Raw genomic sequence first — 21,543 nt, forward strand, 5'->3', positions numbered from 1 at the left:
TTTTTTTTTTGGGGGGGGGGGGGGGGGCAGGTGTAAGCTTGATTTATGACACCCAACAACCTACTCGCTCATAGGACGAGAACGAGTGTATGTGACAGGAATGTAACCGAGCCAGGAACAGGACTCTTTTGCACACACCGCAAAGGGGTCATAATGCAGTGCCTGTGCCTGCTCCAAGGGCGACCAGCGCTGTGCCAGCAGGTGGCGCAGCGAGGCTGCAAACGAAAAGTCGAGGTGCAGCGCCTCGTGGATAGCCCTAGGCATATCCCCACAAACCACGATGATGTCCCCGTCGAACAAGCCAACACCACTGCCGGACATCCAGACAAGTCTTGACAAAGTTTGGCCCCTGCAAACATACCTCAGGTAGGCCATGGCTCCCTGCCGCAGTTTGGTTCCATCCCAGCTGCCTTCCAAAGGAATCTACTCGGTCGTGCCAGGACGGTGCCAAGAAGGGGGCCGAGAGTGACGGCGCAAGGTGAGACGTGTTGGGTTCTGGGCGTAACTTATACCATGCAGCGCGCTGTGGCGCTCGAGGCACGCACCGGCAAGGCGTAAATGTCGTGAATCATCACGTATTCAGGCGCATCGGTCCAAACATTGAAAGAGACGGAGTCTTTCAGCGTCGCCACCTCGTGCCACCAGTGTGGAGGCACATACAGCAAGTCTGAGGGCCCGAGGGTGACTTGCCACACTGCCGCCACATCGGCCAGCCGTTGCGGGGTAGTTGACACAGGCGATCCACGGCCCTGGTTTTCGCTGGCCAGTACGTCTGGATCAGCCATACACACTGCGCTGCCACTGGCTGCTGCAGCACCCAAAGGATCCCATTGCGCGTGCGCAATCGACGGATGCAAACAGGGGTAGGGGCACACGGGCGCGCCCGGCCGCAGGAGTGTAAACTGCTTACGGCCGTGCAGCTGTAGAAAAAAGTTCCACGAAGCATCGTAGTGCATGGCTGTTACCAAGCCGCCATGACCAAGCCAGAGGTTGCTTTGCAGGCCCGTGGCACTCTGTGCCATGGCGTCACGATCCGGTAACAAGTCCTCGAGAGCAGGCCAATGGGGCCCCAGCTTGTTCACATCCGCACTAAAGTACAGGAAACGCCCCGCATCGCGCGCTACTGTGTCGAAAAGCTGGCCCGTGGAAACGTTGACCTTGACATTAAAGTCCGTCCAGTGGTCATGCCGCAGGAAAGGCTCCAGTTCTTTATCGTCATGAAAGGTGCGGAAGCGGCCCGACCCGCGCTGTGCATATGCGGGTACTGTGGACAGAGCTGAAGCAATGTCCGCTGGAGTCCACTTGCTCAGAGATGCTTGCGTCGCCTATGGTGTTGATTCAGGCACGACATTCGAGAGTAGAGCTCAGCATGTGCATGTCCTCACCCAACCTCTTTCTTTTGCAGCGAGCACGCACCAGTGAGCTATGCCGTATCACAAAGGGCTCGCGCTGGCGCGCCAACTGCTCAAGCTGCTCTCGAGTGTGCCCTTCGGCATCAGGCACCTCGCGGACAAGATTGCGAGTCACAACCGTTCGCACGCTAACAAGCGTGGGCGCTTGCTTGGACGACACGCCGGCCCCACACTCGACGAGCAGTAGCCCAAGCACCACGAGCACCATCAGCACCCGGGCTGTACCCGAGCACCCCTCGAATGGCATAGTCCGTGACAGAAGTCAGCTCCGCAACTGGCACATCAGCGCACCAGCAACTCGAATTGTCAGATGATTGTGCTGACAATAGGTGGCGGGTCACAAATTTCGAAATAATGAGTCACATGTTTTTCCCGACCAAACAATTCAGTTTATTTGTTTCTTTAGCAACGTCCGCGATGATGAAGGCTCAGGATAGCGAACAAGCGTTCCCCGGTGCGTCTGCCCGACATCCAAGAGCCAGCGCTGCGCTCGGCCGCCGCGCGTGGCATCGTGTGCTTCCATTGTCTGTTCTTGCGACCAGCTGTTCCATCCAGAGTTGAATGGCTCGTGGAACAGAAGGGAGTGTATTTGTTCTTTTCTGTCTGCCATCGCCTGCGCCATGCACGGGACAGCAAATGCCTTGCCAACCACACGCAGACAAACATAACATCGGGAGAGCACGTCTGGCAATTGTGGCGGCGGCTGCGCGCCATCAGCCTAATAACGTGCTTGCTTTTCTTGTTTTGTCTGGGGCTGTACTGTGTATCGCAGACTCGGAGGTGGAGCGGCTTCGCCGGCAGTTCCGAATTACAGAGGGCGATCGCAAGACTTACAACGACGGCACCCAGCTTGAGCTGAAGAAGCAGGTTCGCTCGTGATCTGGCCGCGACTTGTGCAGACCCGTCGTCTGTTGAAGCTCGACGATGCGTAAACGGGCTTTCTTGCTGTGGTTGTGGGTGTATTCTATTTTATTTTTTCCCCACGATTGAATTCCCGTTCTTCCCACCCGCTCACCGTGCCTTTCTGCTGCCCCTTGCCCCTGTCCTTTCGTGGTTCATTTTGTTTCATATTGGTGTTCCTCGTTTTTGCCGTTGCTGCTTCGCATCTGCTCAGGCGGATCAATTGGAGAAGCTGCGCAAGGACAATGCCTTGCTCACACACGAGCTTGACATGGCTATGGCGGCTGATCGGGATGCTGACGATGAGAAGAAGGCGGCCGATGACTTGACAAACGAGCTCGCCACCCGGAAAGTACGCCCAACTCGCCTTCTAACCACCAAACCGGTGCTTTCCTCTTCTTTGTAGCCTACTCACGCTCCATCTTCACGTCCCATCGTTGCCTTGGTCCTGTCTTTAGAGCGAGATGGACGCGGCTCAGGAAGAGCTTAATGAATTGCAACGTACGCTCAAGGAAACAGACCAGGACATCCATGATCGTCGTCGCCAGATTGGTGGTGCGGCAGGTGTTGAGGCTCAAAAGCGACGCCTGGCCAGCCGTATCAAAACTCTGGAAAACCGCGTTGAGCAAGGCACTCGCAAATACAATGAAATTCTGACCAGCAATGCCAAGCTCCGTGAGCAGATTGACCACCTGAAGCAGGAGCGTCGCGTGTTCGACGGCTTGCACCGTAAGCTCGAGAAGGAGCTCACTCAGCACCGGCGCGACATTGCGGAGCTTGTGGCGCAATCACAGCAGGCCTACGACGCCCGCGACGAGGCGCACCACCGCATGAGCATGCTGGAGGAGAAGAGTGCCAAGGAACTCAATCAACATGATGCTGATATCAAAGCCCTCAAGCGCACTTTGGAGCATGACCGCAAGCTCAAGAGCTTCATGGGTGTCAAGGCTCAACCGCGAGGTCAGGATGAGCTCGCAGCCTCACACAAGCGCAACGCCAACCAATCAGATCAGCCCGAGGCAATGGTGCAGACCTATGAGGCTGCCTTTAAGCAACTGAAGGAGGCCACGGGCATTGAGGAGACGAACAAGCTCGTGGAGCGTTTCATTCAAATGGAGGACCAAAACTTCTCCCTCTTTAACTATGTCAACGAGCTCAACAATGAGTTGGAGAGCCTCACCGAGCAGGTTCATGAGCTGCAATCCAGCATTGACAAGTTTCAACGAGAGAACCGAACATCGGATAGCGAGCGCAAAGCAACGCTTCAGGAGCTGGAACAGAAGCTTGAGGCTGTCAATCAGCAAGCCAAGCACTTTGAGAGCCAACAATCGGCTTTCACGGACCAATTTGCGGCGCTCAAGGCCGGCATCTCAACGATTTTTGACGGGCCAGTATGCGAGGGAACCGTGCTTACCGACATGCTTGGCAATACCGAGATCACTGAATCAAACATCATGTCCTTCTTGGGCGCTATCGAACAGGTGCGCGCGGCGTTAGCGTCAATCGTGACCTGGGCCATATTTTGGTTTTTTTTTTTTTTTTCTTTCTTGCTTTTCTGTTTCTTTCTTTTCGCTTTCTTCTCCTCGTCCTTCTTTCTTTGCTATGTCGTTGCCCTCTTCTTCAAAGGACAAAGCTCACTAACACCTTACATGTGCGTGCGCCTCCGTGTTGTAGCGCGCCAACGAGCTCCTTCAGCTACGAGCCCTGCTTGACCAGAAGGAGCGAGACAAGTGGGAGGAGCAAGAAGCTGTGCTGCGCGAGGAGCTGGACAACGAAGACGCCTTTGACCCTACTGCGACCCTGGTACGACCATGCCCCGTGGCTTTTGGGCGGTTCTGTCTCGAGGCACACCCACCTTTTTTTTTTTTTGGTACATGCCTCATGTTCTGCGTCTTTCATCCGCCCTTTTTGCTCAGGGTCCCAAGCCACAGCCTGGTGGCCTCTTGGGTGCAGGCCCGCTGCCACAAGTCTCACCACTCAACATCGTCCCTCCTACTTCCCTGGGTGACGGCGATGCGGAGCTGACCGATGAGGAGGAGCTCACGCGACCCATGTCTCATCACGAACTCAAACGCAAGATTGCACGAGGTCTGCAAGGGAGCGCATGAGAGCGCGCGCAGCATCTACATATTTTGATCAACCTCTGCTGCTGCGAACACCTGTGCCTGTCCCCACAAACGTTTTCGCGACCGCCGACTGTCTGCGATCCACGCTTCCCTTGTATATTTTGCGACATGTGCAAGACTAAGTTGAACAAATACAGTTGTCAATTGCATTTCGTGAACGCGCTTCACGAGGCGCATCTTCCGCGCAGCGGAAGGCTGCGGTGACTCATATCGTGCACGCACTGGTTTCAAGTGCCGTTAACCGTGTGCTGCCAAAGTACTCGCGTACCATGGCGGCCTCTTTTTGTGTGATGTTAAGTGTGCGTTGCCGCTCAGCGGCAAGGTTGTGATAATTGACTCAGCGAGCCCGCCCTCCTGCCTTCTTAGCGCCCTTCTTTGCTGGTCGACGAGTCAGAAAATCAGAAATCGAAACACCGTTGCTGGCAGATTTGCGCTTGGCCGTACCGGCTCGGTCCGCCAGCTTCAGCGGCTGCGAAGAGGTCGTTGCTTCTTGCTTGACCCCACGGCTGGCGCTGATTGGCGCTGCGTGGGGCTTGTGGGATGATGCAATTGAAGCCACTTTAGGCTTACGCACCTCGGGCTTGATAGGCACACCGGTACTCGACTGCCGCGCAGCCAGCGTCGTTGAATGCCGCCAAACCAGCTCACCGGCGCGTGCGGGTCGCAGCAAAGATAGAAAAGGGTGTTGGAGTGCTTCGCTCGGGCGCAAACGCAACTCTATCACAAACAAGTAGTAATGCATTAGTTGTGCGTTGCACCCAAGCAACAGCCGGGTCAAGCGGTAAAGATCATAGTTAGCATAGTAGGCTGCCGCTATTGACCAAACAAACGCGCACACCTGGATCAGGATCCAAGAGCCCGGCCAAGAGGCTTCCAAAGGCGCTATGACGACAACCAGTCACGCTCAAAAGCTTGGCTGCAAATTCCTGGTGGCTGCAGTACAATGTGGAAGAAGAAGAAGAAGAAGAAAAAAAAATCAAGGAGGGCAAGACAATAAATCAAAAGGTACGATGCGCTCCCTTTTTCAAACCAAACGCTCAGGCTTGTTGGGATGACTCAAGAATTCTAACCGAACATCAACATTTTCAAGCGTCGGCTGTTCCAGATCCACCGCTTCGATCTATGCACAGGTGGCACAAAAGTCAAGCGGACGTGAACTGCCGACCGTGTGGACTCCACCCTGTTTGCCCGGTCGACAGCTGCTCCCACCTCGCTTAAAAACCGACTGCTTTGGAAAGTAGCCGGCAAGGATTCAAAAAGCTCATAGATCAAGGCTCTCGCATGCGAAGCATCGGTTGCTGGTACCAATACTTGACCAGAGTACAGCTGGCGATTTGCAGGTTCACATGAGTCCTGGTACGGTTTATGACTGGAGCCAAAGAGGCAGGAACTGTTGGCAACCATGACTACGCTGATCCTTCTCTTATCGGGGAACGAGTGTCAGCTTCCTTGCCAACGCTCTGATGATGGTGAGCCTTCACAACTCACCTCAGCCAGGATGCAGCCCAATGACCACACATCAGCAGGCAGACCAAACTGCGTGTTAAACAAGACCTTGGAGTCGTTTGCATCAAAAGAAAGCCAGATGAGTGCAGTAGAATGTCAGGTCAACACTTGCCTTTTGACAATCACGACAATCTGCACCTACCTCGGGCGCTCGGTACTGCAGCGACTGTAGATCATGCATCTGCTCCACGTACATGCCCACCATTTCGGGAGTTGCTTCAAAACTGTTGCCGAAATCCATGAGTTTGACAGCACAGCGCTGTGCGGAATCTAAAGGGGCGACAGAGCAGGGTTCAGCAGACGTGAGCCGGCGGGTGCATTTGGATAAGGTGTGGCCCATACGGGATAGCCATGTTCAAGTACACACCATCACAAAGCAAAATGTTATCTGGTTTGATGTCCGCATGAAGAATGTTGAGAATCTCCAGCAGCTCTAGGGCATGTAGCACTTGAACTGCAACCTTGGCCACAGCTTTGAGACGCAGCGCAACTAGACCACCAACAACACACCAGTCGTGACTCATAGCAAAGTGCAGGCAGCATAGCATGATAAAGTGAATGCCAATACGGGGGCTCGTGCGCAGGCTTCCAAGCGTACCAGGACTCTCACGCCGCGCAGAGATTGTCTGAGAGGCGCGGTCAATACAATGGTGGAGCGGTGCTGACGAGAGGAGCTACCATATCAAGCAAAAGTGCTCATCAAATCAAGCATGGCTAATCAGAACAGCATCCAAAGCATTTTACTCGCGGCCCGGCGATTCTTTGATTCAAACCTCAAAAGCAACGCAGAGGTGCTGCCCGGCCCAGAAACGCCCAAAACATCGACCAATCGCGTATGACCTGGAGTGGCAATCAAAAGAAAGCCAGGCCGGAGATGGGAGCCATGAGAGAGCAACCATGAATGGGGTGTTGACGAAATAAAAAGATGGGACAAAGTTGCCGGCGTCGTTCGAGATAGGTGCATACCCGGCAGGATCTGCTGCGTTGAGCCGCGAGATGATGTCATATTCCTGAACACCCATCTCAGCATATGAAGCATGCATCACTTTGATGGCGCGGCGAATGCCAGATTGGAAGGTATCCTGTGTAGCACATGCAATTGAACGAGGGCATGCGTGAGCGGTCCCTTGTGTCCCTTTATCATAGATCAGGCTCCACGCGGCGCGCGGAATATCAGCGATCCGTCAGATAAAAGCAATCTTTACCTCCACTTCAACCAGCGTGGCAAAGCCGCCCTTGGCAAGGACGCGGGTAAAGGCGTATCGCCCCTGGAACAATGGGACGGGATGTCGCGCGACAAAACTGCCATCGGCATCCGTCATGAAGGTCGGGACCAATGCAGTCTTATCTGGCTTGCGCCGGTCGCTTATGCTGGCATATAGCCCTTGCAAGCCAGCCGTCATCCGTGCTGTAATCGACATTGTGTTGGTCGGCCTGAAGTGTGTTGGCGTCAAGACAGCCGACCCCACCCCGCGATCGGCATAAAACCTGGCACCCACGGTATCCTGCCCACATGCATTGATAGGTCCAGCAAGACAACGGCAAACGCTGATAGCGGAACCGTGTCGCCACTTCACCTGCCCAACTGGCCTGCACCGGTCGTGGCAAGCACCCCACCAATGCACCGGATGATCTGTTTGACAGTGAAACAGTCGCAGCAGCCAGGGCGGCCAGCCCGAGTTTGAGTTTTTTTTTTTTTTCCAACGGTCAATGCATCCAAAAAAAAAAAGAACGGCCAGTACTCACACACTCACACACCAAAGGACGAAAAAATGCTGACAATCAAGACCTTTATTGGTTTGCGTGGTGGCGCTTGAGCCGGCGCTGCAGGAGTTGAACCTCCAAGCGTAAGCCCTGGTTGAGTTGATGGAGGTGCCAGCGCTGCTTTGTCAAAGCAATAATCTCGTCTTCCAGCTGATGAAGAACGGTTGAGCTGCTCTCTGCTGCCGCAGGGGTGGTAGCTGTGGCCTCCTCGTTGTCCATCTCAAATGCACTCCTAACATCAGGTGTAAATATTTGTGAGGAACACGGTTATCATCATAAGATCAAAGTTCAGTTCTTTCAATCTGGGATGAACGGGAGGCAATGCCATCATTATTTTGGGCTCATTACCTGCGAGCAGAACGAAAAAGCCAAGCCCTGCGGATCGTCGAGCCAGGGCCCAAATGCAAATGCGTCCAGATGATACCAAAGCAATGAATGAAAAAAAGAAAAGAAAGAAAATAAGGCCGAAAAACGGAATAAAACCGTCGCTCCCATAGGAATTGGTTTTGTCGACAGCTCACTGTCAGACACAGCATAAAGTTTGTTGCATTTGACACCCTGGCCATCGCTGCCTTTTTTCAAGATGATGGCCAAGAGGATCAAGCACGCCGCAGCGATTGCGCGCGTGCGGCCCTCATCAACCAGTGGCCAGCTGGGTGGCCTTCAAAAGGACATGTGCACGTTGCTCGATTCCCTCAGACTGATGGGTATGTTCAGAGAAATGCTCACCATCTGCCTTTTATGAATTCATCTGTCGATACAGCATATGGACCCAGAGACTCACAACAAATGTCCGTTGATGCACGACCACGACCATTGAAACCACGCTTCTTTGGTCTCAGTCTCGATTCAGGACTGGGGTGCTGCCAGTGAAGCGTTGATGACCATGGCCACGATGCTCACGGCTGCAGAGCCAGAAAGCCAGGCCTTGCTGCCCGACACGACTTTGGATTACCTTCAAAGTCTTTTCCAACGCCATTTCGCAGAGGTGAACTTTGACACGCCCTGCCACGCTCAGGTTGATCAAGTCTCAGAGCTGGAATTTTGTTACCTTGCTACTTTTTTCTTTTTGTCAACAGCTCGATGGTGCTCTCCTGACCCTCGTTCCCAACATGCCTCGGGTGTCACCTGGCATCGTGCGCGAGGTATGTTCAGTGGATGTGGTTTTGGCAGGCGATTGAGCCCATCTGCATGCCAATGAAGGCACACGGAGCTGCTCGTGGACTTGAATTTCGCACACTGCTGATGGCCAACATGTTTGGGCTGACATTCTCCATATCATAACAGTTGGTCAAAATGGCATTGAGCCCGACCGAGATTCCGCAACGGCCTCTGTGGCAGGCCTTGCTCGCCATAGCACAGCAACAAGGTTTGTGCCGTAGGCTAGCAAATCATGACACACGCCTGATATAATATGCTATGTGACTCTTGAAACCGTCCGGCTCAATTGTGTATAGCAAGGCATGAGCCGCGCGAGCTTGTAGCTCATCGATACGCCTGCCTTGCTTGCATTGCACAGCTTTTGATACGCCTGAACTGAACAAATTACTTCCGTTCCTGGTACTTTGCACACGCATGTGCCTGTGAAAGCCGCTTTGTTCGTGGCGTCAAGTCATCTCAAGCAACGCTGTATGATATAGCTAGAGCTGCTGCAGACACCACCGCGTACGCAGTCGGATCCTCAAGTCACGGAGGAACGAGCCCGTTGGAATCTTTTCAAGGATGTGACCGTGTTATTGCTGACTCAACCTGTGTATCACGCTGGCCAACTACAAGTACGCTCCTTGGTACGGCTCGTGGCTCGTGAAAGACAGCCTAATAGGAGGTGTGCTGGATTTATGCAGGCGCTATCAGCCATACTGCCCAAGTGGGACCAGCCCCAAGCCGCACTTGACGTCGAGGCCCAGGCCTATGGCCCCATCGTAGCCGCTTGCTTACATGGCAACGGTACGTAAGGTCGCAGCTACGGGCAGAATCTTGCCAAAAAAACATAAAAAACAAAAACAAAAACAAAACAAAAAGAAAAAAACGGATGCACAAGACGCCAGTCTCACCGGGCATGCTGCGTGTGATCAAACGTTGTTGCTGGCGGGCGTCGGCAGCCACGGCGCTTCATCAGTTTTGGTCGAGCCAGGGCCGGCATGCCTTGTGGCACTATGCTCAAAGGTACGCGACGCACGTCAGCAATGGTGTTTGACGACGTGAACGATAGGACCATTGACAATTTTGAATACATCTCAGCATACCACAAGCCTTTCTGGATATTCTTGGAGAGAGCCTGCCCCTACGCGAGCCTCGTCTGTGTGGTCTTGACAACGAACAGGCGTGGAGCCGATTGCTCTGCACCCTGGAACATCCAAGTGTAGTCGTGGAGGCCAAGCTCAAGGTTACGGTACGGCCTGATGGCCCCAAACTTTTTTGTGCTCAATGTTCACCGACTTGTTCTTTCTCTTCCTCGAGAGACGGCCCATAAGCATGTCAAACCTTGCTTTTGTGGCTTTTCCATCACGGCTTGCCTCTTATCCTGGTCTTAAAACAATTTCATTTTCTTGTCAGCTGGCCCTTCTGGCCCACGATTCGGGGCCGCCAATGTCGGTTGGCAATTCTTTGTGCCGCGTGTTGGTGGATCAAGTTGCTGAGGCCAGCTCCTTGGATGCTCGACGAGGTTTGGCAGCTTGTTGCAAGGCAGCACTGATGCGCCTGCAACAGAACCACGCACAACCTCGCACACATGATCGCAGCACGCAAGTCAACTCTAGCCGCCGCGTGCACGAGGAAGTGTTGCCTAAAGCCTCTTGGCATCACTTTGCGCAGGTGTGCCCTCGAAGCTGGCGTCCCAAGTTGGTAACAGACCAAGGTCTGGGTCTCCCGGCGCTGAAATAAAAGTACAATGTACTTACCAAATTATTGACATGCCCAAAGCGGAAAGTTTTTTTTTCTTTGATGCATGTGGTCGAGTCAAATCTCAATGATGGAAAATCAAGGCCCAACAATGATGGTGTTGGAAGAGCGCCTTTATCAATTGATGCAACTTCAGGACCGGTCATGTTCGACTCATCATAAAGCAATGGTGCCATGTCCTCGGTGCAAAACTTAAGCAAGATCTGCTTCCATCGCTTGTACCACGCGCATGCGGAGTCGACGCTGAGTGTCGAGTCGCTGTTGAGGTGCATGGAGCGAGGAGGACGCGGGCGCGTGGCCTTTGCAGGTGAGCGGGTATTATGCAAGCAGTTTCGAGTGAACTCAAGCCAAGACTCACCGCCCGGTGTGCTTGTTTCTGACCCACAGCCTGCAGCTGGCGAACCAACTGTGCAAGCTGAGTGTCACGAATCTACAACGTGGCCGAATCGAAGGTGCTCGCGTTAGGTTGGAGGAGTATTGCTGCACTGGCCCCCGGCTTTCAAAGGCACGGGACTCACCTCTCGCCCTTGAACCAGCGCAGCTTCAATGGCCGTCATGGTCGCCTCACATCGCGACACAACACTCTCCTGGAAACGAACAAGTTAGTGATGAGAGCAGACGGCCTTTTTCATGACGATCTTGGACGGAGGCCACAAACCGCCGTCTGCAAGCTCGCCACGGCGGCGGCCACCAGCTCGGACACGCTTTGAAAAGAAACCTGGAGATGACCAGGGGCATGGTCAAATGAAGAGTGAGCATGCATGGTTGCGCAAAGCTGACGCTTACCATCTGCAAGTCGTGTTTGTCATGAACCGTACCTGATCTGGCAAGCTAGGCGCCGTGCATTGCTTCAGCTGAGACTGTGCAGAAGTGAATTGCTGGGAAAGCTCAGCCAACGTGGCAGCTTGACCGGTCTGTAGGGTCTTGAAAGTTAACTCGATCACATCTTTTGAACAGCATGCACCAACTCAAAAGTCAGAATTTGACTCACCCACCCATAAACAGCAAGTCGTTGCTTTCAAAAAGGCAAGAGCAAGCCGGCTGCGACACGCACTTTGCAGTTTGTCAAGCTGTTTCTTTCGGGGGGCGGCGCCACCCTTCGTTGACTTCATTTTGGCCATAAGTGAGGCCAGCGTCCTACATTGGTGGGTTGACGGGCAAGCCGGGGATTCAGGCCATACAATGAATGAGCACTGCAGCGTCTTCTTTTTCTGCTCTGATGTGAATGGCATCAAAGCTTGTGGTTCGGGGTAGCATAAACATATCGATGGCATCATCATCATCACCACCACCACCACTACCACCACCACAGGAAATCGCCTTACGTTTCTCCATGCTGCTCGTCGTCGGAGCTGGCCTCGCGCTGCTGGACAGGCCGGCTTCATGAGCAACATGTGCAGAACAGTGGCCAGGCTAAATGGCGGGACGTTGGGACAGACCGTGGAGGCTCGCCGTTTGGCGGAGGCGTTGCGTGCCATCTCGTTTGTCTTGTCGATGTGAGACTTGACGGTTGACGATGTACTTTTGGGCTTTTGGAAGTGCCGTCGCGTCGTCACTCTCAGTCTGCAGAGAAAATGCATGTCCATTCAAGTGAACGCCAAGAAGAAGAAATTGTCGACAAAAGAACCGACGGTTTTGGCGGGAAATTCTGTCTGACATTGTTGTTGTGTCCGATGCCACGCACTTCTTCTCACTACTTGCATAACCTTGAAGCACAAATCAGAAGGCCCTTCTTCATCTCGGCGAGGGCCAGTGAGCTCTTTGGGACGGACAGGGCCTGGGGTTGTGATGAGGTGCTGATTGCGTTCATTTCCATACTATCAAAGACTGTGGTGTGGTGTGGCACAAGCAACCCTTCTCTTTCTTTTGGCCATTTACAATACACCGGTGTTTGCGAGATTCGACCAAGAGATGGCGCCATCTGCAGGCGAAGCGCTGCCTTTGGAGCAACAGTCAGGGCGCAATGCGCAAGGAAACCATGTTCCCCTCCTTGTACGTGATTGTGTGCTGCCGGGCCTTGCCACGTGCCATGTGGTGCATCAGTTGCCTGTTGGTGCTCACAGCCCTGGCTTTTGGTGGCTTACCGATCATTTGTCTACGTTGGGTTGCGTGTAGGACGCGTCCTGGGTGACGCCGCTGGACATCCTCCCCTACACGGCGCCCGAAGCCTTTATGGACGATGCCTCTCGTGAACAGCGTCTGGACATTCTCTTTATGCAAACTCGAGACGTCGAGCATCTGCTGCGTCTGCCCTATCACGTGTTTTGGAGCCAGGTAGGAGCGCCGGCATGAAGCGGCTCGACCAGCACGGTTGTTGAGTCGCGTGTGCTCATGGACCACTTGGTTTTGCTACTGAGCGCAGGCATGCTTTGATACGAAGTTGCACACGTTTCTGGAGCATGTGCTTCGCAAAAGTCCGCGTCAACACGACGTGCTTTTGCAATCAACACTCGACCCGGCGGTGGCCGAGGCTGAGTGGCGTCTAGCTCAGGCGGTGTGTGGACCTGTCCGACCATCACCTATCACAACCCATGCGTTTTTTATTTCGCGGTATTTATGGCCTCAGACTTGCCATTCATGAGGTTTTGGGTCTGCGGTTTTAGGTGTTTCGCGTCTTCCTGAGGCTTTCAACACATCGCGAGGACAAGCAGCACCACATGTCTCCGTCTGCGTTCGGCGAGCTCATTTATAATGTTGGTCGCGCGCCTGCGTCTGCAATTTCGCTTCTTCCCTGAACCCGACTGCATATGGCGCCCAACTGATCTGCCCGGCCTTGGTCCGGACAACACTAAATCTTTGATGGATATTGTAGAACTGGTTGTTTGACGTACCCAAGCTCATGGACCTTGCAGTCCTTTTCTCGACCGCCAATCCACCTTTGGTAGCCAAGATGCTCACCAACGTCTTCACTCACAGTCCGAGCTACTTTGAGGATCTGACAGGCAGTTTGGCTCAACTGGTTCTATTGTGTCATCAGACTGCGCTTCAACACGGTCTTGAAGGCGTGTTGGAGGGTCTTGACCAGGCCCGGGCCATCCTGGGCACCTCCAGTGAAATGGTTGCTTCGTGGAGCAAGGCAAGCACGGATTTGACTGAAGCCCCCTCCGATGAAGTGGCTGACTTGCTTTCCTACGTGATTGATTTGGCCGTGACGCTGCGAGCGTTTGTACGCTCCGTACCACTGTGCCGCGAGCAAGTGCACTACACACATCTCTTGGCCGGTGTCCTCGCGTTGGGCTCACAGGTCCTCGAGGCGACAGTGACACGCTATGGACCAGCAACAGATACGCCACTGGCCAAGGCCGAGGGCGAGGATCGTTTTTTATTTGCTCTGCACGCCCTGGCAGGTGACTCGCTGGCTGACTTTGTACACGAAGTGCTGTTGGTGCTCTTCTTGCAGCCTCTGCGGGCTGCGGCACCGGCGGACGAGGATTTGCACGAAGAGCTGGAGTGTCAATTGTATGACGTGCTGGCCGACGTGGTGCAGGCCTCGTGGTTATGTGGAGAGCTGACGGCCGACAAGCGACTAGACACGCTGTTGGCCGACTTGAAGGCCTTGGTGTTTGATCAGGCCCGCCTCGACTTTTTTGTGACAGCCTTGGCCCAGAGTGGAGTTCCAGAGGCCAGCACTGTAGCTACAAGCGCAAGCAAGTCATCTGCCGTTGGTCCAGCCACTTCTGCGGGTGCTGCTGCTTCTGCGGGTGCTGCTGCTTCGGCGAGTGCGGCCACTTCAGCAGGCACCGACCCGGCTGTTGAGCAGATCAAGGAAATGATGCCCGAATTGGGTCGAGAGTTTATCCGGCAGGCATTGGCCACTTGTGATAGCGCCGAGCAGTTGGTGATGATGTTGCTGGAGAACAATCTGCCGCCTGAACTCGCTGATCTGCCTCGTGATCTGGAGAGCCCAGTGCAGGTTGAGTCCAGAGCTACAACAGAGGTGCAGGCTCAGCAGAACGGCGAGCGCGACAAGGATCGAGATGGACTCGTGGCCCCCAGCGTATACGATAATGATCAGTTTGATGTTTTCAGTGGCCGCGCGATTGATGCGAGTCGCGTGGCTCGCGGAAAAAGGTGGGTCTGTCCGTGCCCCCGTGGCGGTGGTTGGCAGCTGCTGGGGCCCCATGAGGGCAAGCGCTTTGTAGGCTCATGGTTTTGCATGCACTGATTGACAAAATGACAGCAAGGGACGTCGCAATGACACGCACCTGGACACCGCGGATAAGGATCGCATTTTTCGGCAGTACGGCACGGTCCAAGACACTGCCCACCACAGTTCTGAAACCTCAGGTCTGTGCGCGGGCCCAGTATCAAATGGTCACAAGCTTCATGAGCACGAGAGTGGGCAAGGCCACCTTACACATTTGCTCTATTGTTGCTTTTTTGCTGACATGGCATGTACATTTTTAGGGGCGGGCGCTGGTATCATGCCCAGCAACGTGGCGGAGGAGGAGTTTTCAGTTTCGCACGAATGGATGTACGAGGACGAGTACGACGATACGTACGATGGGTTGGGTGACGAGGGTGTTCTGGAGCCAACTCTGGACGAGGTTTGTTTCTGCTGTTCTTTACTGTACCCATTGAAACCGTTTTCCGTCTGCTGATGGCTGAGAAGTTTAAGCGAGGCGTCTAGCACGGTGGAGCAAGGCCAAGAGTCGACTCTGTGGTGCAACTGACGGTTTGCATTGCGCCCTGTCTGCCAGGAGCTGGGGCCAAACCCCAATCGGCACTTCAACGCTTCCCGCAATGGGCAAAACGATGACGATGGCGATGCCGATGGCGCTTCCACCGATGGACTAAGTTTGCCGGCCCCGGGCAATTCCTCTGGAACGGGCAGTGCGGCGAGTGGGCCAGGTTGGTGAATGGGCCGTGGGTTTGCTCGATGTGGGGTCAAGAGCGAATGTGATGGCCAGCAGGGTCAAACACCTGTCTGGTCCGCCCTGTGTGGTTTGTGCTCACCAGGTGATGCCGTTTGAACCGCCCACTCTAGGTGCAGCACCCCATCGATTCAACACGGGCAATGTGACAGCCGCACGAGGCCGAGGCGGGCGCCACACCGGTAGGTCTTGCAATGGCATGCTGCCCCTGTATTCGAGTCTGATCGCAGTCAGTTGTGCCGCGTTGTCATGTGTTGCAAGAGCCTCTGACTTATATCATGTCTTGTTTCGATGCAGGCACGCCTATGGCACGCGGGCGGGGCGCCGTCTCCGAGACGTGGCATAATCGTCGAAAGAAAGAGTCAAACAAGGGCAAATATGGAAACCACAACCGAAAGAGTGGTGCTCTCAAGAAGCAAATGAAGGCAGGCTCGGTCCCCACGGCGCCATCTTAGTCCCACTGCATCCCATCCCAGAAATCGAGAAGAAAGTCACCGTTGTTCACATACTCTTTCTTTTGTTCACATGTCAGAAGAAACAAGACAAAAAACAACACAAAACAAGAGACACTAAAGTTTTGAAGTTTTCTTGTGGGGTTTCTTTTCGCACGAACCGCGTTGCTTGTGGGCAGAGCCTTGTGCTCGTGATTGCTGGAGTGCCCGCCACTACCACCTCTTCCTTCTTTTCTATAGGCTGTCTGCTCACGAGGACATCAGTGGGATGGATTGCTGCTGTGGAAGCTTCTTGCAAAGCTTGCTGGTCTCCTTTGGTGTTCTGCCGGAGGAGGCGGTGAACCGGCCTGCGGCGCGTCCCAAGTGTCGGGGCGGTTGCTGTCAGAGTGAAACTACCTTTTCAGAGACTCTCCCGGCAGGTCCTGCTCCTGCGGGTGCGGCCCGAGGTCGCCGTGGTACCAATGGAAACTGAATGCATGTGCATGCCCCTGCGGCGTGCGGTATAAATTTTTGTCTGGCTTTGAACGCCTGTCTTCAGGGTTGCAAGTTTTGCGAGCGTGCGAGTGTGCAGGTGCGCGCGCGTGTGTGTGTGCGTGGCCGCTCAATAATGGGCTTTCAAAAGTTTCAAGTCTATTTGCCCGATCCTTCTCTCGCGCCGTCTTTCTTCGCAGGTTGTGAGTTTGCGCGTGTATGCGAGCGAGGAACGCTTTTGCCCCAAGTTGATCGTGAAATTGAGAGTATCACCATGTTCCTTGAGCCTTGGACTTCATTCGCATCCTACGTGCTTGATGCTCCACTACCACTCGCCCCCCCGCCACCTCTCCTCGATTGGATCGCACGTCGCGCGCCAGATTGCATCCAGCAGCACCGCGAGGCACACACACACACAGAGCAACACGAGAGAGAGCACGTTGCACACATCACATCGGACCACTTTTGTCTGACATGATGCTGCTGCTCAACTATTCCTGCTGCTGGCTTTGAACAGTTGAGAAAGACGATGGACGGTGGCGCTCTTGATGGATATGATAGTCCCGTCACCTCGGGCTGCTATATCGCTGCGAGGCTCGCTGAGACATGTCAGGCCGTTCGCTGCTACAATCGGATCCAGCCATGTGTTCTGTTGGCAGCGGCCGCCATCCCTTTCACCGAGCACGACAGGCAGTGCACACCTCATGTCCGCTTTACCCAGAGGGGTTGTTTCATGCATGCAATGCAGAAATGGAGAGCACCAAGGCCCGTCTTCTCTTGGCATTGCCCCTCATGCTGCACCTTGCGCACCGTGCTCGAGGCCGAGCGCTGAGATCCACACTTTCAATGACTTTACTGTGAGCAAGGGCAGTGGGGTGGAAATTTGCGCTGTGCTTGAACAGAGAGTGACTGTGACCATTTTCAGTGGTTGCACTGTCATCAGACTGCTGCCTCCACATGGGGCCAGCCGTGACTTCCTGCTCCCACACAACGCACGCCATGACCTTGCGAGCCGAGTTGAACTACTCCCAGGGACCTGCCAACGAACGGCCATACATTCATACGTATGAGCGACCTCCGGAGCTGGCGGCTGCTTCAACCCGACCTCTGAAAACGAACTTGGAGCAGGTGCCTGTCGAGGTGACCGTCCATGATGGTCGTGTGGCCGACCCGCCGTGCGCCATGGAGACGCATGGGTTTACGCTCATCCAGGATGCACAAACTAGCTTGAGTCGTGATGAATTTTACGACGGCAACAAGGTGCGCAAGGTGTATTATCCCGAAATAGAGGCCATGTTGTGTGAACAGCTCGGCTGTGGTCACGCGCGCGTGCTGCACCACGCCGTACGAAATGAGGAGCTGGAGCCAAACCGCAGCGATGTCAAAGGCTATGGTCTCGCGGTTCACACAGATGCCAATAGCAATGCGTCCCAAGACTTGTTTCGCCAGTTTGCTCCTTTGCTCGACACCCAGTACCACACTGGTCGCTTTCTCTTTCTCAATGTTTGGCGCCCCATCGGTGACGAGCCTGTCTCCAACAACCACCTCGCCATGTGCGATCAGCGCTCCCTCGTGTCTCCGGACGACTTTGTTGTCTGTGACTTTTGCCTCCCGGGGACCTCTGTTGAGGTGTACCGCCCACCGCCCACCAACGCGTCCCGCCACACGTGGTACTGCTTCCCGCGCATGACACGCAACGAAGCCATACTCTTCAAGCAGTGGGACTCCGACCCTACGCAACTGGCGCGCATTTGCTATCATACCGCGTTCCGGGATCCCAAAGCTGCGTCCTCGGCTCCTGTTCGTGAATCAATCGAAGTGCGCTGCATCTGCTTCTTTCCCGATCACGAGCCCAACACCTGTCCACCGCTTCCTAAGGACCCCGATCCCATCGCAGCCGCCGCCACTCTGGTGGAACAAGCCGTGAATATGTTGTCGGCGTGGCCCGCTGCTGCCCAGACCTGGATCCGCGTCAGCTTATGGCTTGGGCCTTGGGGCGTGCGCAGCGTCGCCCGGATCCTAGCTCAAGATGGGCAAGGACGTTTTGGCTTTGCTAAGCTCACCCCGTCTGAGAAGGGCCTCCTGGCTGATCGACTGGTTGAGCGGGGGCTTGCCCACAAACTACAGAAAGGCTTGCCCCCCATCAATCCCTGGCCCACGTTGAAAATGGTCATGGCTATCTTTTTGGGGGCTGTGCCTGCCTACTGGTGGGGCCACGCCACAGCACCGGCCTAAGCAAAGATGCCGACTTACATATGTGGCACTATCATGCGGGTTTTCGGTGGAAAGCCCAAAACTGTTTGACTTGTGTCTGTTCAATGTGGGCGGCTCGGAGTGGATGATGGGAAAGGGGCCCTGAAGATAGAAGTCTGCTGTCTTGTTGCGAGAAGACGCATTTTCGGCTCAACTTTGAAGAACCAACACACGACACGACACGGCACAGAGAGACGAGTCAATCCATTGTCAAATGTGGATCATGACGCTGATAATTGAGCTCACCACCTCGCCCGCGTCCCTCACAAAACGCACAACGCTAACAAAAACGGGCAGACACCCTCCAAACAAGCCCGCATCCAACGCACATGGTGCGCTCAAATGAGAGAGAGAGAGAGAGGAAGGGGGGGCGTCTCCTGGACTAATGTCCGTCTTTGATCAGCCTGCACGTCTTGCTTCTGTTTTTCATTTTCATTTTTTTTTCTTCTTCTCAGGCCAAGCAATGATTGCTGGGCTATTCTTGTGCGGGCAGGATTTAGAGTCAAGTCGGCTTGAAACTGACTCTTGTCAGGCCAGCCCACGGAGGGGAATACAATCTTGCGCGCTTGCACGGTTTACACATCGTAACCGATGATGCTGCCCTTGCCGATGATCTCACCTGCATGGCGCAAAAGCTATGAGCATGACTCTGAAAGCAAAAAGGAAACAAAGCACATGATCAGTGACGCACCGAAGAAAAACCACATGGCCACCTCAACGCCCACAAGGGCACCGCTAGCGGCCTCCTTGACCGTAAGGTTCATAAACTTGAGGCTCTGGGCGTCCTTGGCCAAGCCAGTGAGGCCTAAACCGCAAAGCATGGTCAGCATGGCCAGGAAGATGAGTGTAGACGAGGCGACATCTGAAAGGACGAGGGAAAAAAAAAGTACAAGAAAAGTATAGCCCGGCCAGCACAGCCTCAGCGAGAGAAACGCAGGCGCACCCTTCTTGATCTGAGGCCACTGGGCTGGGGAGGGAGGGGCAAGCTCCTTTGAGGCCAGTGCGGCGAAGCGGGACACCACAGGCTTGGCCGCCACCACGAGGTCTGCAACATCAGGATTCGGCGCACGGCACGAGCATCAGTCGGGATGAAAAAAAAACAAAGTATGAGGGGAAACAAGTCAAGGGTGCCAGCGGGCCATGGTGCGTCAGAGGCCCCTGTTGTCCCGCGTGGTGTGGGCATAAAACCGAAAGACGCAAAGATGACGGGACGAGCGAAGAAAGGTACTGACCACGGCCGGCAACTTGTGCCATGTTAATAACCTGAGGAATCTTGCTGGCCATTTTGATCTAGAAGCAGTCAGAGTCCAACAACATCCGCATGAGCGACATGCACCGGCTGTGCAGCCGCACTACGGAAGCGCCTCGTGCCGTGCTGCCGAGGGGCTTGGACGAGAACAAAAGGCTTTGAAAACACATCCAACACACACACACACACACACACACAAGAAGGACAAAGAAAATAGCAAGTGCACAGGCCTGATCGAGGCAGACTGGCACCCCTCTCCAAAAGCACAAGCCTGCCCCGACCACGCGCTGACCCCCCCGGACCACTACGTCTGTCCGGCTACCGTTCCCGCCGAAGCAGTGGGCCTCGTGCAACGCCCAGCCGCCATCAGTGCATACCGTGTGTGAAGCGAGAAATGGAGAGACTACCAGTCTCCAATGGAGACTCGCGGAGACTTGGAATGAGGTTCTCTCACTGGATTCGATATCATTTACTTGTGCGTTTCCACACACACACACACACAAGCGGAAGGTTCCCCTTTGATTTGGTCGCGCCTGCAACTCAAGCTTGAGAGGAAAGACTTGGGAGCAGGATAAGAAGGACGGAGCAGGATGTCTGGTGCACCATCGTCAGGGCTGTCTGGCATTGGCATGGCCAGTGGCGTTAGCTTGAATCCCGGTGCTTATATCACCGGCGCCAACCAAGCCGCAGCCGCAACGGCGGCGCAGTCGGCTGCGGCTGTCCCGAGCACCTCTGGGGACGGTCAGTCAGCCAGCAAATCTGGCGGCGCTGGCGCTGCTGGAGGAAGCAAGAGTGAATCCACACCCGTTCCAAAGCGCACCAAGGTGGCAGCACCTGTACTCGTCACCGGCGATCAGCTAGCCGCCTTTTCCGAGGCCCTCGATGATTTTGTGCCCGTCATCCCGGACGAGGTTATTCAATATTACCTGCGCAAGGCTGGCGTCGACCCCTCCGATCAGCGCGTGTATGTTTTTGGCATCTGCAACCATTTTGCTTGTTTGTTCTTCTTGCGCTCGGCGGGCTCACTCAGGCTTGGTGCCATGGAATAGTGTGCGAATGGTCTCTCTGGCCACGCAGAAATTTGTGGCCGATACGGCCTTGGATGCCATGAATCACAACCGTCATCGCGCCCCGAGTAAAAAGGGCAAGGTGCGCGCAGTCTTTGAGTGGCTCACCATGGCTCTTCCTCGTCTTGGCGTTCTGTTTTTTTTGGGGATGTGAAGTTGCTCATGGCTGTGCTCAACTGGCTTGTGCAGGAGGACAACCGCATTATGGGCATGGATGACTTGTCCTTTGCTTTGAAGGCTCAAGGCGTTGATATTGCCAAGCCAGCCTACTATACCTGAGCGTCACAGGTTCCTCACAGATCCGCCTGGATGCCCGGAGGTCTAGTTCCCTTTCTCGTGAGGCCTGGCGGATATGTGTGTGCTCGCGACTATTGTGTGAGTAGGGGAGGGAGGAACAGGTGTGATTGGGTTGGCTGCTTTGACCAGCTGTTGCAGGGCTGCGCCCTTTGCTGTAAACGTTGTGCGGCATGGTCTCACACCACCGCGCTAACAATTGCATTCAGTCATGTTTATCTGATCTGACGTGTCTCCAAAGGGTTAGTTGGTCACGGAGGACGTTTCACTTTAA

General features: G+C 54.6%; 7 protein-coding genes across 7 annotated transcripts in view; 4 read left to right on the plus strand and 3 right to left on the minus strand.

Moving 5' to 3' along the window:
• The window catches only part of MONBRDRAFT_30745 (uncharacterized protein), a 3,914-nt gene extending 2,240 nt beyond the window's left edge, over positions 1-1,674 (minus strand). Inside the window, exons 1-4 of the mRNA XM_001742490.1 lie at positions 1,417-1,674; positions 546-1,325; positions 362-423; positions 139-256 (exon numbers count right to left, since the gene is read on the minus strand). Coding sequence (XP_001742542.1) covers positions 139-256; positions 362-423; positions 546-1,325; positions 1,417-1,659 — 1,203 coding nt within the window. The 5' untranslated portion in view covers positions 1,660-1,674. The remainder of the gene's footprint in view (positions 1-138; positions 257-361; positions 424-545; positions 1,326-1,416) is intronic.
• A 374-nt stretch (positions 1,675-2,048) lies between these two features.
• Positions 2,049-4,658, plus strand: MONBRDRAFT_17015 (uncharacterized protein; the record flags this gene model as incomplete). The annotated part of the gene is made up of 5 exons (XM_001742034.1): positions 2,049-2,279; positions 2,527-2,697; positions 2,792-3,793; positions 3,987-4,061; positions 4,229-4,658. The coding sequence occupies 5 exons, from the start codon at positions 2,049-2,051 to the stop codon at positions 4,418-4,420; spliced, it is 1,671 nt and encodes a 556-aa protein (XP_001742086.1). The 3' UTR covers positions 4,421-4,658.
• A 1,220-nt stretch (positions 4,659-5,878) lies between these two features.
• On the minus strand, positions 5,879-7,347 carry MONBRDRAFT_21902 (uncharacterized protein; the record flags this gene model as incomplete). Its single annotated transcript, XM_001742491.1, has 7 exons — positions 5,879-5,992; positions 6,087-6,214; positions 6,312-6,434; positions 6,543-6,618; positions 6,718-6,784; positions 6,911-7,026; positions 7,150-7,347. 7 exons carry the CDS (start codon positions 7,345-7,347, stop codon positions 5,879-5,881), a joined length of 822 nt encoding a protein of 273 aa, XP_001742543.1.
• A 5,173-nt stretch (positions 7,348-12,520) lies between these two features.
• Positions 12,521-15,938, plus strand: MONBRDRAFT_21903 (uncharacterized protein; the record flags this gene model as incomplete). The annotated part of the gene is made up of 10 exons (XM_001742035.1): positions 12,521-12,601; positions 12,725-12,883; positions 12,972-13,103; positions 13,213-13,302; positions 13,422-14,680; positions 14,790-14,896; positions 15,017-15,156; positions 15,310-15,460; positions 15,597-15,665; positions 15,781-15,938. 10 exons carry the CDS (start codon positions 12,521-12,523, stop codon positions 15,936-15,938), a joined length of 2,346 nt encoding a protein of 781 aa, XP_001742087.1.
• Positions 15,939-17,405: 1,467 nt separating this feature from the next.
• Positions 17,406-18,641, plus strand: MONBRDRAFT_4795 (uncharacterized protein; the record flags this gene model as incomplete). Its single annotated transcript, XM_001742036.1, has 1 exon — positions 17,406-18,641. One exon carries the CDS (start codon positions 17,406-17,408, stop codon positions 18,639-18,641), a length of 1,236 nt encoding a protein of 411 aa, XP_001742088.1.
• Positions 18,642-18,797: 156 nt separating this feature from the next.
• On the minus strand, positions 18,798-19,943 carry MONBRDRAFT_30748 (uncharacterized protein; the record flags this gene model as incomplete). Its single annotated transcript, XM_001742492.1, has 4 exons — positions 18,798-19,278; positions 19,351-19,464; positions 19,603-19,704; positions 19,892-19,943. The coding sequence occupies 4 exons, from the start codon at positions 19,941-19,943 to the stop codon at positions 19,235-19,237; spliced, it is 312 nt and encodes a 103-aa protein (XP_001742544.1). The 3' UTR covers positions 18,798-19,234.
• Positions 19,944-20,537: 594 nt separating this feature from the next.
• MONBRDRAFT_21906 (uncharacterized protein) lies at positions 20,538-21,254 on the plus strand (the record flags this gene model as incomplete). The annotated part of the gene is made up of 3 exons (XM_001742037.1): positions 20,538-20,872; positions 20,958-21,057; positions 21,132-21,254. The coding sequence occupies 3 exons, from the start codon at positions 20,538-20,540 to the stop codon at positions 21,252-21,254; spliced, it is 558 nt and encodes a 185-aa protein (XP_001742089.1).
• Between the last annotated feature and the right edge of the window lie 289 nt (positions 21,255-21,543).

Source organism: Monosiga brevicollis, genomic scaffold (assembly GCF_000002865.3).
Source record: "Monosiga brevicollis MX1 MONBRscaffold_2 genomic scaffold, whole genome shotgun sequence".
NCBI lineage: Eukaryota > Choanoflagellata > Craspedida > Salpingoecidae > Monosiga > Monosiga brevicollis.